Raw genomic sequence first — 17135 nt, forward strand, 5'->3', positions numbered from 1 at the left:
TATCTCCCTGATTCCTTACGCAAACATGAGTATGAGGAATTAGGCATTAATGAGAGAACAAATCAACCCTCTCAAGATCTCCCCTTACAGTGACAGAACCGCCACTGCAAACGCTTCAAGTAGGTGTGTGAGGATCATAAAATATTTTCCATCTATCGTTGGCCTGCTCTGAGGAGACACATACCCACTAGACTAGGGGTCCACACACTACAGGTCTGCCACTTGTTTTGTAAATAGAGTCTCACTGGAGCACAGTCAGGCTCACAGTGGAGCTGAACAGATGCAACAGAAACCATAAAGCTAACAAAGCTGAAAACACCTCCTATCTGGCCTTCAGAAAAAGACGCTGGTCCCTGGGCTGGAACCAGCTTCCGGGACAAAGCTCATAGTCCTATTTCTACTTGAAACTCTTACAGGTTGTCCCCAGACCTCTAAACTAATTTCTCTACGATGTCACTTCCTTCTTCTTCTTCTTCTTCTTATTATCTTGAGACAGAGTCTCACTCTGTCTCCCAGGCTAAAGCATAGTGGCACGATCTCGGCTCACTGCAACCTCTGCCTTCTGGGTTCAACCAATTATCCCACCTCAGCCTCCCGAGTAGCAGGGATTACAGGCGTGCATGAACACGCCCAGCTAGTCTTTGTATTTTTAGTAGAAACAGGGTTTCACCATGCTGGTGAGGCTGGTCTCAAACTCCTGACCTCAAGTGATCCGCCCACCTTGGCCTCCCAAAGTGCTGGGATTACAGGTATGAGCCACTGTGCCTAGCCCCCAAGTATTTTTTGAGCATTCTGCGCAGTGTTGAATGTTTTTCTTTCTTTTAAAGTGCTTCCATCATCAAGTAAGGTTGGAAAACATCGAGACAATAAAATTTAACAGGTTTTTTTCTGTAGGACTTTTTAGACCTTTAACATCACACATGAATCATGACTGCTCAAGGCAGATACGGTTTGCAGTAGGAACATCTTACAGGGTTAGCATTCCAGAGAATATATGATGGAAAATGTCATTCTAACACTAACTTTTCTAAATCCCTGTACTTTCAGATACCAAACCTCCTTCCTAGAAGCTGAGCATTCATCCTCTACTAAGATATTAAGCATGGAAGAGAAGTAGAGAAGTTGCTGAAACACCACTTCAGAAAAAAAAACTAGAAGTAATGTGTACAATGCAGATTCTCTGAATGTTTGTCCCCATCCGCATCTCCCACAAGAACTAATGCCTAATTTGTCTGGGTAATTTCAAGGCAACCAAAGGTCCAGAAATTTTATCTCATTAATCCACAGTCTTTTCTAACACCCAGTTCTTGACTGTAGCCTAATAATTATCTCCGATAACTTTTCTTTTATGAGAAAGTATCTTACAATTTATTCAAAAAGTCCAATGATACTCTTGAACAGTTAAACTGGAGATCAAAACAATATAAGATCTTCAGAAGAATTTTTTTATTCTATTTTTTCTGTACTGTCATGGAAATCCTGAAACATACAAAAAGCATATAGAACAGAAGGATATACCTCCATTTCCCAACACCCAGCTTCAATAATTATTATATGGCCAAACTCATTTCTCCTAAAACTGCCCCCACTCTCCACTGCTCATTGGTAGACTCATTAAAACAAATTCCAGGCAACATACTTCATTTCAAGAGGATTCTGGCCAGGCGCGCAGTGGCTCATGCCTATAATCCCAGCACTTAGGGAGGCTGAGGTGAGCAGATCACTTGAGGCCAGGAGTTGGAGACCAGCCTTGTTAATGTGGTGAAACCTCATCTCTACTAAAAATACAAAAATTAGCTGGGCATGGTGCCACATGCCTGTAATCCCAGCTACTCAGGAGGCTGAAGCAGGAGAATTGCTTGAACCCTGGAGGTGGAGGTTGCAGTGAGCTGAGATTGTGCCACTGCACTCCAGCCTGGGTGACAGAGCAAGACTCTGTATCAAAAAAAAAAAAAAAAAAAAAGTAATAATAATGAAAAAGAGGATTACAGATTCCAGTCAGCGTAAAATGTGACCTTACCTGGTATCCTAGTCTCTTTCAAAGCCGTTGGCACAAGCATGTTCTAAGGTTCCCTCTAGATTACCACAAGGGACCAGAGTGGATGGTACATTTTCCAGGTACATTAATTTACTGAAAAGTATTTTCCTCCTTGCCTATTACAGCCGAACTATATGGTTAAGTATAATTATTATTCCTTGATTTCTAGCCCCTTTTGTCATGGCAAACTATTATCTAAAATTAGTTTATTTGGTAGAATTTAAGAGCACAGACACAGGATGGCCTAAAATCTATAAACTATTTCACAGACCTCTAAAAAAAACATGAAAGAATACGATATGTAGATCTAAAATCCTACACATATTCACATTCCAGCACTGAAACGGCAGGCCTTTTGACAACATCTGAAACAACTATTCTATTACAAACCATGGAGAAAACAGGCTAAAATTCTTTGAGTTGTTTATAACAGAAACCATTTCACATTTTTTTAAAAAGTGCAGTTTAGAGGATGAACATATTAAATTCAAATGCAAAAATCAGGTATTCATGATAAATACCACCCATTACTTAAAAACATAATGATTAAATGAGAAGCACTTCCGTATAAATGTGCATCAAAAAGCTTTTGGGGATCACTTACAGCTCTGACACGAAGAAGATGTGAGATGACAGACTGCAGTTCATCACTATAGTGCTTAAGGTCAGTAAATCTCCTGTAACAGGAAACAAATAAAAAATCGTTTTTCAAATGAAAACAAGCACTCAAAAACTGAAAGTAAAAACAGTAGTTCCCGAGAATAACAAAGCTGATTCTATTTAAACATATGCTGGCCTTAAACATTTACGTATCAATATAAATCCAAAAAATCTAAAATAAAATGATACTTTCTTTTGATATTTTGAAAGTCAAGATATCACACTTCATAATTTACCTCGTGGAACTGAGATACAGAAAAAAATCTGTTGGTATGAAAAAATTACTTTGAAAATACAAAACAGGAAAAACTTTAAGGAGCTAAAAGATACATTACGGTGCAATCATAAACTCATGGTCTCTAATCTCAGTCTTAATTCTGCTCAAGTAATTTGCTTCCCTCATCAATTAACTGCCATTTTCCATAAGAAGCAAACACTTCTGATGCACCACCTGTCACTCCCCCAACAACCCCTTCACAGATAAACAAAAGCCATCAGATGGGAACAACTCCCACCTTCACCTCCTGCCAATCAACTTACACACTTCCCCACATCTACATCATTTTTCCCCTCCCATTAGGATTTCTTCCCATCTAACGCTCTAGATTCCATTCCAGCTACAACCCATATTCCTATTTCCTAACTTCCTATCTCTATAAACTTCTTCTCACTAGCATATCAATTAACTCAGGTCTCTCACAGATTAAAATACACACTCCCTTGACAACACACCCAGCTATTAACACCCTGTCAATATCTACCCCTTTTATAGCCAAGCTTTCACAAGGCATCACTTCCCCAGCAATAACCACTTCTTCCATTCCCATTCACTGCACAGCCTATGAGAATCTAGCTTCTGCCTCCAGCACTATATAGTAGGGAAATATTCCTGACAAAGTCACCAACTATTTTCATGTTGTAATATTCAACGATCCATTTTAGTTCTCCTCTTACTTGATCCTTTTGGCAATGCAACAGCTGATACCATCCTCCTTCTCAAAGATCTGTTTCCTTGTCAGTGTTATTTTTCTCATGGCTTTCCTTTTATGTCACTCTCTGGTCACTCCTGAAGCTTCTTTTGTAGTACTCACTTCCTTCACCCATCTCTTACATCTCCAACTGTGGTGTGCAAAAAATTCCTGAAATCTTTTTTTTTTTGAAACAGAGTTTCACTCTTGTTGTCCCGGCTGGAGTGCAATGGCGTGATCTTGGCTCACTGCAACCTCCACCTCCCGGGTTCAAGCAATTCTCCTGCCTCGGCCTCCTGAGTATTTGGGATTACAGGCATGTACCACCACACCCAGCTAATTTTGTATTTTTAGTAGTTTTGTATTTTTAGTAATTTTGTATTTTTAGTTTCTCCATGTTGGTCAGGCTGGTCTTGAACTCTCAACCTCACGTGATCACCTGCCTCGGCCTTCCAAAGTGCTGGGATTACAAGCGTGAGCCACCACGCCCCGCCAAAATGTTTCTTAAAAACACTACTGATGGTCTCTCAGAGGGATGTGAATACCCCAAGGTCCTCTTGGGACTCAGGAATCTGAATCTGAATTTTATAGCTCATCCACAGGATTCACAAGCTGGTAGTCCTCAGGTTACACTTTTTTTTTTCCCCCGTGTTTTTTTTGTTTTTTGTTTTTTTTTAAAGGCCCAGCACTGTGTCACCCAGGTTGCAGTGCAGTGGCTTGATCCTAGCTCACTGCAGCCCTTGATCCACCTGCCTCAGCCTCCCAAACAGCTGAGACTACAGATGGGCATCACTATGCCCAGCTGACCTCAGGTGGTTATACTTTGAAAACACCCTTAAAGTGCTGACATTCTTCAAGGTCCAGTCCTAGGTCCTCAGCTATCTTCCAATCCATCTTTCAATCTACACATTCCTATGTGACTTGTCATTCACAAAGCTTCATGATTACGATCTACATATTGCTAGATTCCAAATTTCTATCATGAGCCCAAATCTCTCCTAACTCTGGATCTATAAAACCAACTAATTTAGTACACATTTGTACTTGCTTACATAGCCAAAGCTCAGCCTATCTTCCACTACTCCACAAAATCTCTTCCCCTTGTGCTCCCTTGCACTCTGAAGAATGAAACCTGAGTGCCATCTGTATTTCTTTCTCTCCTTCACCCCATACATTCCACTAATTGCCCAGTCTGTTGATTCTATCTCCTAAACATTGCCCCAATACACTCACTTTTCTCTGGCCTCTCTGCCAATGCCCTAAATTCAGATTAGCATCATCATCTCTCACCAGTCCTCCTGATTGGCCTCTTAGCCCACTCCCACACTCCTCTAATCTACTGTCCATTCTGCTTGGATGATCTTCCAAAATCCAAATCTATACCACCCCCTTGCTTTTAAGCAGCTTTCTACTGCAGAAATGTTATCCACTGATCCTGAGACAAAGTCCAAACTCTGTAATGTGGCTTAAACAACTTTTCACAGACCCTAAGTATTCAGTTACTGTACAGTAGGTTCATTTAAATAAAGAGGCAGTGGTGAGGTGGAGGACATCAAATCATTAGATAAAATACTTAACTGCTCTTACTCCCTCAAGGCAGTGTTTTTCAGCAAGGAAAATAATTCAGGGATAAAAGAGCTGGCAAGATTGGCTCCCAATTAAGTGGAGTACAAATCTCCCTTTTTATATCCAAGATGGAAGGTGGAAAATGTACACTTGCATTTGTAGGATAAAACTTTGAAGGAATATAAACCTAAAAACTAACAAGGTATTACTCTCTGGGGAGGGGAAACGGATAGAGAGGAACAGGAATGAGACTTTTCACTGTACAACTTTTCCATACTTATCAATCTACATATATATCTGGTTAACCATAAGAATATATTATGTACTCCAAAACATTTTTATTTAAATAAAATTAAATTTATATATAAATATATATTTTATATATATTTACATAAAATCTCAGATAACTATCAGTGGCTTTCTTTATGTAGAGCCAGTGACAACTGAGCTGGTATAATTTTCCCTTAGAAGTTTTATGATTTGAATTTAAGTTTCAAGAGGCTAATACTTTGCTAAACTCTTTGATCAGATCTTCTAGTACTGGGTCCCAGGAGCTAGAAATTCTTAAAGATCAGGTCTTCTGGAGCTTCTCCAGAACTGATTAGGTGCCCTAAAAACGTTTCTTTGTCGGCTTCCATACTCGGGATCTGGCATGACTACAAAATTCTTAGCTGTCATATCTGGATATGAGAAATGTATAAGAATATAAACAGTAAGCCTCAGAACACTTAAATTAGGTGAAGCAGCGGTTTCTGGAGTTGAAAGGTCTTAACACCTTTGGTCACAGAACATATAAGGCATACTAAAGTTTCTCTGTTTGATTAACACATTGGTATAATCTCTTGTTCAGGGAGAGGAGTGACAACACAAATCATCCCCAGGTGATAACATCACCAGAAAGTCAGGGCTAAAAGATTCTGAACACCTAGGGGACAGAGACAGATGTGCACCTTTGAAAAAAATCACAATTACTGGGAAATCAGAGGACCTAAAGGTGAAGAGTGAAAAATTCATCAAGTTTTAGATAATAATGTATGCTTAAGAAATAAAGGAGCCGAGTGCGGTGGCTCACGCCTGTAATCTCAGCACTTTGGGAGGCTGAGGTGGGTGGATCATGAGGTCAGGAGATCGAGACCATCCTGGCTAACACGGTGAAACTCCGTCTCTACTAAAAATACAAAAAATTAGCCGGGTGTGGTGGCGGGCGCCTGTAATCCCAGCTACTTGGGAGGCTGAGGCAGGAGAATGGCGTGAACCCGGGGGGCAGAGCTTGCAGTGAGCCTAGATTGTGCCACTGCATTCCAGCCTGGGCGACACAGCAAGACTCTGTCTCAAAAATTTAGAAAAATTAAAAAATAAAAAAAGAAATAAAGGAATTAAGGAATTAATTTTCTGAAAATGAGGGTATAACTTCTTAGCCCAAGTCAAATTCTAGAATGTCTGCATATTAAAATGAGGACTCTTATAAATGATTAGGTGTTCTTAGAGAAATATCAAAGACTAAAAATCATATATAACGTCAGAATGTTGCAGTTTCACTGGAAAGCAGGGAGTTTAAAAAGAGGACAGTCCGTACTAGGAAGATGGTGACATAAAACTTCCCTCCTGAAATACTAAGTATCTAAAATTCCTGTCTTCGAGGCATGCAAAACTGAACATGTAAATGCTGATTCTGATAAGACTGTAGTTTGAGGCTGTCTATATTCAAATCCAGTATGTCCTATGGCCTGAATTAGCCATATTTTCTATTCTCCTCAAAGTATACCTATTGCCATTATAGGCTTTATGTTTCCCTTTATTTTCCATATTCTGTTTTTTGAGACAGGGTCTAGCTCTGTCACCCAGCCTGGAGTGCAGTGGCACGATCTTGGCTCACTGCAACCTCTGACCCCTGAGTTCAAGTGATTCTCCCATTTCAGCCTCCCAAGTAGCTGGGCCTACAGGCATGTGCCACCAGGCCCGGTTAATTTTTGTACCTTTAGTAAAGACAGGGTTTCACCATCTTGGCCAGGCTGGTCTCAATCTTCTGACCTCAAGTGATCTGCCTACCTTGGCCTCTCGAAGTGTTGGGATTACAGGTGTGAGCTACCATGTCTGGCCTTATTCTCCATATTCTTTAACATACTTTTAGTAAGTAAGCCTGGACAGGAGCCTCTCCTAATCAGATCTCATCCATTTCTCAAGACTCATGTTGAAAAGACCCTCCATCAAGGCTTTTTGAGAATGCTTCTCTCCAAGCTCAAAGGCAAAAACATGGCTAGGTGCAGTGGCTCACATATGTAATCCCAGCATTTTGGGAGGCCAAGGTAGGAGGATCACTTGAGACCAGCCTGAGCCGGTGAGACCCTGTCTCTACAAAAAGGAAAAAAAAACAGCCAGGCCGAGTGGATCACCTGAGGTCAGGAGTAGGAGACCAGCCTGGCCAACATGGTGAAACCCCGTCTCTACTAAAAATAGAAAAATTAGCCAGGTGTGGTGGTGGGCGCCTGTAATCCCAGCTATTTGAGAGGCTGAGGCAGAGAGAATTGATTGAACCTGGTAGGCAGAGGTTGCAGTGAGCCAAGGTCATGCCACTGCACTCCAGTTTAGCGAGAGAGACTCCATCTCCAAAAAAAACAAAAAAGAAAAACAAAACAAAACAAAACAAAAAACTAGCTAGGCATGGGGGTGCTTGACTGTAGTCTCAGCTACTTGGGAGGCTGAGGTGGGAGGATCACTTGAGCCTGGGAGGTGGAGGCTACAGTAAGTTGAGATCATGCCACTGCACTCCAGCCTGGATAACAGAGCAAGACTTTGTCTCAAAAACAACAACAAAGGCAAAAACATAGCTTGGGGGTATAACTTATCTATTTTACATGGCTTTCCTTTTTTTATTAGACAGAGTCTCACTCTGTCACCCAGGCTGGAGTGCAGTGGCACAATCTCGACTCACTGCAGCCTCCACCTCCCCAGTTCAAGTTATTCTCGTGCCTCAGCCCCGCAAATAGCTGGGATTACAGGCATGTGCCACCAAGACTGGCTAATTTTTGTAGTTTTAGAGAGACAGGCTTTCACTATGTTGGTCAGGCTGGTCTTGAACTCCTGGCCTCAAGTGATCCACCTGCCTTGGCCTCCCAAGTGCTGGGATTAGAGACGTAAGCCACTGCGCCCAGCCTTATTTGGATTTCATATTTGCATATGGCTGTAGTTTTCTCTACCTAGCTATTATACTGAAAGTAAATCAAGCCATACAGATTGTCTTATGCTCCTTTACAACTTGTGCAACTATTACCGAAGATAAAGCCCTGAAAGAAAAGAAACACTAGTCTGAGTGACTGTTAGAAATCATATATGACAGTCCACTCCCCACCCTCCTCTTCCAGTTTCTACACTTTGGTTCTTGCCTCCCTATCTGTAAGCATTCTTTTTTTTTTTTTTTTTTTTTGAGACGGAGTGTTGCTCTGTTGCCCAGGCTGGAGTGCAGTGGCATGATCTCGGCTCACTGCAACCTCCGCCTCTCGGGTTCAAGCAATTCTCCCGCCTCAGCCTTCTGAGTAGCTGGGATTACAGGCCTGCCCCACCACACCCATCTAATTTTTGTATTTTTAGTAGAGACGGGGTTTCACCATGTTGGCCAGGCTGATCTCGAATTCCTGACCTCATGATCCACCCACCTTGGCCTCTCAAAGTGCTGGGATTACAGGCGTGAGCCACCGTGCCTGGCCTCTGTAAGCATTCTTAATACGATGTACCTTGAGCTCCTTGAAGAAAACTCACTATATAGATTTCTCTCTATCCATACTTCCTGCCCCAAACTCAGCATAAGAAAATGATATAACCTGATATTTGGAAGCTCGGGGAATAACCTGAACAAATCATAGCCTCAATTATCTAACTAGTTTTCTTTTAAAAGAAAAAACTATCACTTTATATATGAGTTAACTAAAGTCACATAGATTTTTTCCAACCAAGAAAAACTGGCCACATTAGATGAAACTTCTACTATGCAGTGTAGCACAGTACATGAGTGGTTAGTGTTGCTTATTTCTACAACAGACAGTAGATTGCCAGGCATGGTGGTGGGTGCCTGTAGTCCCAGCTACTCAGGAGGCTGAGGCAGGAGAATGGTGTGAACCTGGGGGTCAGAGCTTGCAGTGAGCCAAGACTGCGCCACTGCACTCCAGCCTTGGCAAGAGAGCGAGACTACGACTCCAAAAAAAAAAAAGAATATGTTACTTATATAATCTGGTCAGTTTACCACCTAGATTTTGACTTAGCGGGTTTAGTTTATTTGCAACAATATAAGATACTCAATAAATGGAGATAGACCTTGGGCACACCTCTTTTAAGAAACATATACAAGCTGGGCACAGTGGCATCCACCTGTAGTTCCAGCTATTCGAGAGGCTGAGGCAGGGGGCATTGCTGAGCCCAGCAATTCCAGACCGGCCTGAACAACATAGTGAGACCGCATCTCAAAAAAAATATATACATGTCATTTTGGGAGGCCCGAGGCAGGTGAATCATGACGTCAGGAGACCGAGACCATCCTGTCTAACACAGTGAAACCCTGTCTCTACTAAAAATACAAAAAATTAGCCGGACATGGTGGCGGGCGCCTGTAATTCCAGCTACTCGGGAGGCTGAGGCAGGAGAATGGTGTGAACCTGGGAGGCAGAGCTTGTAGTGAGCTAAGATCGCGCCACTGCACTCCATCCAGCCTGGGGACAGAGCGAGACTCTGTCTCAAAAAACAAACAAACAAACAAACAAACAAAAAATACATATACATGTGTGTATATATATGTATATATGTGTATCTATGTACACACACAATCCAATATGCAAAAGAAAGCATTTACAGGGTACCTAAGGCCACATAAAAGCAGAAGACTCCAGGCCCTCCCACTCACTGCTCTGAACAGTCTAGTTTGGGGAAAGATAAACATGAATGAAGCAAGTACTAGAAGAATCATTTTGGTAATCCCTCTAAAACAATCTTTCTGGTTTTCTGAATTTTAGGAAATAACAAAACTATTTTAGTAATATATTTTAATAATAATATAGAAATAATCTATTGGAACAGCTAGATCTATAAAAGAGATTCTACATATTAAGAATCTGATATAACAATGACCAATATACACAATTATCCAGAATTTAAGACAAACAAATCTTATTACTAATTATACAGCAATTATACACTTTAACAAGAACATAAGGGCAAAAGAACTGCCTTGGTGACATTATTGGTCATATTAAACTTAAAATTATGCACACAATATGGATCGTAAATAAAATTCAGCAGTTCAGAAAACCTGGCTGGGTCAGAAAAGGGAGGAAAAACATTCAGTTGACAGAATATTTTCCATTCAACCAAAAAATACTAATTGACAAAATATTAGTACTAATCAAAAATATTATCAAAATATCAATCAAAAATGATTCTCTAATGGATGTACAGCCACCAAAGTCATACATTTAGCTTACTAAGTTTTCCAGAGCTTTTTTTGAGAGTGACTTATAATTTTAGTTCTTAATCTAGAGAACATCTCTTATATACCATGCATGTTAGTATAATACTTATCAAAAACTTCAATGGAACCATAGATGCAAATTAAGTGAAAGAAGCCAATCTCAATGTTTACATACTGTATATGATGTGACATTCTAAAAAAAAAAAAAAGAAAACTATGGCTATAATAAAAAGATCAGTGGTTGCCAGGAGTTGAGGAAGGAGATGAACAGGTGCAGCAGAGAGGATTTTTAGGACAGTAATAGTATTCTGTATAAAATGATAATGGTGGGTACATGTTATTATCCATTTGTCCAAACTCAAAAACTGCCCGACACCAAGTGTGAACCCTGACGTAAATGATGGTCTTTGCTGATAACGCTGTTTCAATGTAGGTTCACCAACCGCAACAAACACAGCTCTCTGGTGTGGGATGCTGATAGTTAGGGAGGCTCTGACAGGTCAGTGGGGAGGGGTGTGGAAGAGAAGGTATATGGGAATTCTCTGTATACTCTGCTCAATGTTGCTAACTCTACTAAATCTATAACCGCTCTAAAAAACAGTCTATTAAAAAAAGAAGAAAGAAAAAAAAGGCCAGGCATGGTAGCTCACACCTGTAATCCCAGAACTTTGGGAGGCCAAGGCGGGTGGATCGCCTGAGGTCAGGAGTTTGAGACCAGCCTGCCTAACACATGGCAAAACTCCATCTCTACTAAAATACAAAAATTAGCTGAGCGTTGTCGGGGGTGCCTATAATCCTAGCTACTCGGGAGGCTGAGGCAGGATAATTGCTTGAACCTGGGAGGCCGAGGTTGCAGTGAGCAGGGATGACGCCACTACACTCCAGCCTGGGCGACAGAGCAAGACTCTGTCTCAAAAAATAAAAAAAATTAAAACTAAAATTTAAAAAATCAAGTTACCATCACAACCTCCTAATTACCAAAATTTAAAAATATTCATTTAGATTTTATATTAAAAATTTATATGAAAAATCAGGGGCATTTTGTTAATATGTTATGGTTTATAAAGTCAGGCATAATAGGTCATCAAAACATGCAGACCTCGCCTTTGTCTGGTAAGAATTTACACAATGTAGAAATTAGTGGCCGGGCGCGGTGGCTCAAGCCTGTAATCCCAGCACTTTGGGAGGCCGAGACGGGCGGATCACGAGGTCAGGAGATCGAGACCATCCTGGCTAACACAGTGAAACCCCGTCTCTACTAAAATACAAAAAAAATTAGCCGGGCGAGGTGGTGGGCGCCTGTAGTCCCAGCTACTCGGGAGGCTGAGGCAGGAGAATGGCGTGAACCCGGGAGGCGGGGCTTGCAGTGAGCTGAGATCCGGCCACTGCACTCCAGCCTGGGCAACAGAGCCAGACTCCATCTCAAAAAAAAAAAAAAAAAAGAAATTAGTGCGGAAGGATTCACTAGAGAAATTCTAACAGACTTCATAAATTTGGTCCTGCAAAACAAAAAAGCCTCATCTGCCTAAGCACATATCCAGCTAAAAAACTCTAACTGAACCAAATTGCCAAGTAAAGGTCCATAGACTTTGAATTATCCACCACATTTAAAGATTAAGCAAAACCAAAATCTTAAATACATAGGTCTCACCCCATGTTAAGTAATTTCTGAATACACTGGCTTCTTTTAATATGGAAATGCTCTCACAAACACTAGCTGATATTAATAAAATCAAGTATTTGTCATACACCTCTGTGAAATTTTCTTGGTATACAAACTAGATGGTTCATTATTAAGTATATGTAAAAAGTATATAATTTTCTTATCTTGAGCCATGCATATTCAACAAGCAAAATCATATAAGGAAAACTATAAAATTAAAATTACTTTTCTCATTTTTCTGATATCTGCAACAACACTTAATAAACCCTTCTAGAAAAAAGCAACGGTTTAATTTTATAAAACTTCAGTCACAATCATACCCCCAATCAAGTTATCAAATTTCAAATTCAGTTTTAAACTTGGATTTCACTAAATGTGAATATGTAAAATATTTAGCAAATAAAGTGCATACATTCAGAAATGAAAAATTAAATAGACTGATAGGCACCATTCAAAACAACATTGTAACTGTTATTAAAACAAAACCTTACTTGTCTGGGTTTTTCACTCTGAATGTTGCATTAAGCGCTTTTAACCTGGAGTCTGCCTGGAAAAAATAATTTGTTCACTTAATACAATTACATTTCAGGGTATAAAATTCAAACAATTTTACTTTCCCTTTAGAATTAAGATGCTCAAGTACAGTTTTCTTCATATCAATTGTTGTAAACACATTAAACATGCCTAAAAAAAAGCTTAGTAATTATTTTTGAAAACACTACAAAAACATACTATAAAATAGACTGAATACAAGGCATTCAATGGTACCAAAGTAAAACAACTGTACACACCAACCAATACACGAACAGGCATATAGCAATGCATTATTAGAATTCGGAAGAGGTCATGTGAAAACATTAGTTTTTCTCTAAGCCAAGAAAAGCAATGATCTGTATATATAAACTAAATGAAACTACTGCTTTAATGGCCGGGCACAGTGACTCATGTCTGTAATCCCAGCACTTTGGGAGGCCAAGACAGGAGGATCACTTGAGGTCAGGAGGTTGAGACCAGCCTGGCCAATAAGGATAAACCTCGACTCTACTAAAAATACAAAAAAATTAGCTGGGTGTGGTGGCGCGTGCCTGTAATCCCAGCTACTTGGGAGGCTGAGGCAGGAGAGTCACTTCAACCTGGGAGGCAGAGGTTGCAGTGAGCTGAGACCATGCCACTGCACTCCAGCCTGGGCGACAGAGAGACTCCATTTCAAAAAAGAAACTACTGCTTTAGAGTCTGCATCTACTAAGGGTAGTTCTCAGATGGAATCCAAAGCAAATGTACATTGGTTTTTCTCATTTTCACAATCTATATTTTAGAAGAAAGAATACAGAAATACATGTACTAAGTAACACTCTACTAAATAAAACGAGCTAGATGACAGCAATTACTTTCTAGCTAGCAGAAAATGTTGTCAGACAACACAACTTTTTAACTATTTTATTCACTTATTTCTAGATAATTACTCTCAAAGAAGAAACAGAGAGATAAATACTAAATAATAATTTCACTGCATAAAATGTTTACTTAACACATCCAAATCCTGTCCTGTCCTAAATTCTCATTTAAAAAAAAAAAGACAACCAAACAACTTTTCTAACCAAGGTACAAGAACTATTAGGGTTCATAAAAGGTAGCTCAATCAGGAATCAATTTCAAAATGTGGTCTGGTTTTTAAAATCCCACCTTGAAAATTTCACACTATTACAACTTCCAACCCATAATTACAAATACTGTTAATGAATAAACAAACAAAACAAAAATATTACTAAGGCTTCCCAGATTACCTGGTTAAGAAAATAAAAACAAATATAACAAATACACTACTCACAAGTTCAGTCTCCTAGAACTTCAGACCAAAAGAGATTTAAAGAGCTATGTAAACAATACCTAAAGTAGTTTATTTTGATTTTAGGGAATTCTCTTATGGAATTCTCCTATTTCTAAAATCAGTATTTCACAAATTCTGGACCTTTCTTACATCTCAAGGAAAAATGAGCTAATATATGTCAAAGTCCTTATAAATAAAAACATCTATGAATTTAAGGCATATATTAAAAATAACTAAAAACCAAAGGATCTTGTGTTTATGACTTCAATCACATGCAAAATGTGATTCTTTAAATGAAGATGAAACTACATAAAACACTAAGGAAAAAGATACTCATTTGTATCTTTTCTTGAATCTCTTGCTTTTTAACATCAGCAATTTATTTTTTACTTTTAAAGTCACCAATTTACCAATTTAAAAGCCATTTATAAATGTAAAAGATCACCATTCTAACTTTTGCTTACCAAATGTTTTGTCAGATCAGGTCCATCTCCACATCCAACTCAATCTGCTCATTTCACAAGATTACACGAAAAGGGGAAAGCTGCCTAAAATGTCACCAAACCAGAAACTTCTCCCAAAAGCTGGATCTCTGAAAAACTACCTGGACTGTTCCAAATCTGATAGGTTATCGCCCACCTAATCAGATTCCCCATTCAACACCTAAAGATGCCCCTTAATTCCTTATTGTTTCCTATGATCCTATTTTACTCCCTCTAGAACAGCATTAGCTGAAATCATATTGTTCACTTGATTCTTGGCTGTCCATTAAGAATATAAGAGCTATAGGCCAGGCGCAGTGGCTCATGCCTGTAATCCCAGCACTTTGGGAGGCTGAGGCAGGCGGATCACGAGGTCAGGAGTTTGAAACCAGCGTGGCCAATATGGCGAAACCCTGTCTCTACTAAAAATACAAAAAATCAGCCCGGCGTGGTGGCGCATGCCTGTAATCCCAGCAACTCAGGAGGCTGAGGCAGGAGAATCCCTTGAACCCGGGAGGCAGAGTTTGCAGTGAGCCGAGATCGCACCATGGCACTCCAGCCTGGGCGACAGAGCAAGACTTTATCTCAAAAAAACAAAAAAAAGAATAGAGCCATAAAAAGACCCAGTGTGAAGGTGGCCCCTGGACTGTACAAAGGCTGCTGTGGCAACACTTTTACCTGCTTTATCTTCCCCAACACATTACCTACTAAGGCACACCCTGCCTGGGCCTCCCTCTCAAGGAGCATTCCTCTTCCTTGGCCTCTGGTGACTCCACTGCAGGTTTCTTATCATCACTAATGTCTCAGCTCAAATGTAAGCTTTTTAAAGGAGGTTGACCATGTGACCTAGGTTGCCCAGGACAGTCCTGATTTATGAATGTCGTCCTAGTCTTTTGTTTTGTTTTGTTTTGAGACAGAATCTTGCTCTGTCACCCAGGTTGGAGTGCAACGTGTTCTCCTCATCTTAAACGTCCCCATTTCCTCTCCAAAGGGTTCCCACTTGGATAATAAACTTTATGGTCACCCATCTTAGGGTAACCCTTAAAAATAATCCCTGCTGTCATATTCCCCAACAAGGATGATGCTTTATTTCCTTTATACTACTTACCACTATTTTTAAAGTATCTTATCTTTTATTTAAATGCTAACTTAATGTCTCTGACGACTAAAATATAAGCTCCACAATAACACAGAGGTTATGAACATTTCCAGCTCATTCACTACTGTATCCATAATACTTAGAAGAGTACCTCACGCTGTAGGGACCAGCATTTGGAATCTCCACATTGGATCTCTCAGAGTTCCTGTGCAATAACGAGATTAACAGAGATCCTAACTAAGGGCCCAGACCTTGGCTCTGGTAGTTCTTGCTCCAAGGAAGAGGCAGGGTCCTGGGTTCTTATGAATCAGCCTAAATTCATTTAAGGATTGGGTATTCAGAAGAATACTTTCATGTTAACTGAGTTAAAATGTTACTTTTATATTAAATCAACTAGTTTATATGTTCATTACTCTAGGGATAAACCCTTTGCTCTTCTTTCACGGAATTAAGTAAAATGAGTATTTATATTTTGTGTAGGTATTTATTCTTAAATAGAAACAGAGTCTCACTATGTTGCCCAGTCTGGTTTCAAACTCCTGGGCTCAAGTGATTCTCCTGCCTCAGCTTCTCAAGTAGCTAGGACTATAGGAACACGTCACCAAGCCCAGATTGAGTATTTATACAACTATTCCAACTCCCAAAAAAGAAGAAATGTCAAAAACCAGTAATGATGAAAAAATTGGTTGCTCCTGCTTACGTTAAATAGAACACAGATAAAAAGAAACTAAATTTTGGCTGGGTGCGGTGGCTCACGCCTATAATCCCAGCACTTTGGGAGGCCGAGGCACGCAGATCACGAGGTCAGGAGATTGAGATTATCCTGGCTAACACGACGAAACCCTGTCTCTACTAAAAATACAAAAAAATTAGCCAGGCGTGGTGGTGGGTGCCTGTAGTCCCAGCTACTCTGGAGGCTGAGGCAGAAGAATGGCTTGAACCAGGGAGGTGGAGCTTGCAGTGAGCCGAGATCGCGCCACTGCATTCCAGCCTGGGAGACAGAGCGAAACTCCATCTCAAAAAAAAAAGAAACTAAATTTTAGATTATCTTGCTGGGTGTAATAATCACTCTCAAACATTTGAAGAAAATATTAATGTAGTAGGCCAAAACTACAGATAAAATAAGTCTGAGAAAAGGAAAATTAAAGTAAGATAACATTTCAATTTGAGGATAACAATCCAAGAGCCAAGGACAAATATTCTTATAAGATATGAATATTTGGTCTCATTCAGAATGACCTCATTTTCACAGAAATAAAGCTTTCAACACTTCCTTTACCAACAATCTCTGCAAATATTAATTACATAATTAATAAGCAAGAGAGGTAATATGGGATGGTAATTAAGGAGGGCTTTGAGTTAGTCTAGACTTGGAT

The 17135-nt window shown here is 39.9% G+C and overlaps 1 protein-coding gene across 2 annotated transcripts in view; it reads right to left on the reverse strand.

Moving 5' to 3' along the window:
- Nucleotides 1–17135, reverse strand: part of SNX4 (sorting nexin 4) — a 79016-nt gene that overhangs the window by 33985 nt on the left and 27896 nt on the right. For both annotated transcript variants that reach the window (XM_025375396.1, XM_025375395.1), the window contains 2 exons: nt 12842–12897; nt 2643–2715 (listed from right to left, as the gene is read on the reverse strand). In XM_025375396.1, the coding sequence (XP_025231181.1) occupies nt 2643–2715; nt 12842–12897 (129 nt within the window). The remainder of the gene's footprint in view (nt 1–2642; nt 2716–12841; nt 12898–17135) is intronic.

Source organism: Theropithecus gelada, chromosome 2 (assembly GCF_003255815.1).
Source record: "Theropithecus gelada isolate Dixy chromosome 2, Tgel_1.0, whole genome shotgun sequence".
NCBI classification, from domain to species: domain Eukaryota; kingdom Metazoa; phylum Chordata; class Mammalia; order Primates; family Cercopithecidae; genus Theropithecus; species Theropithecus gelada.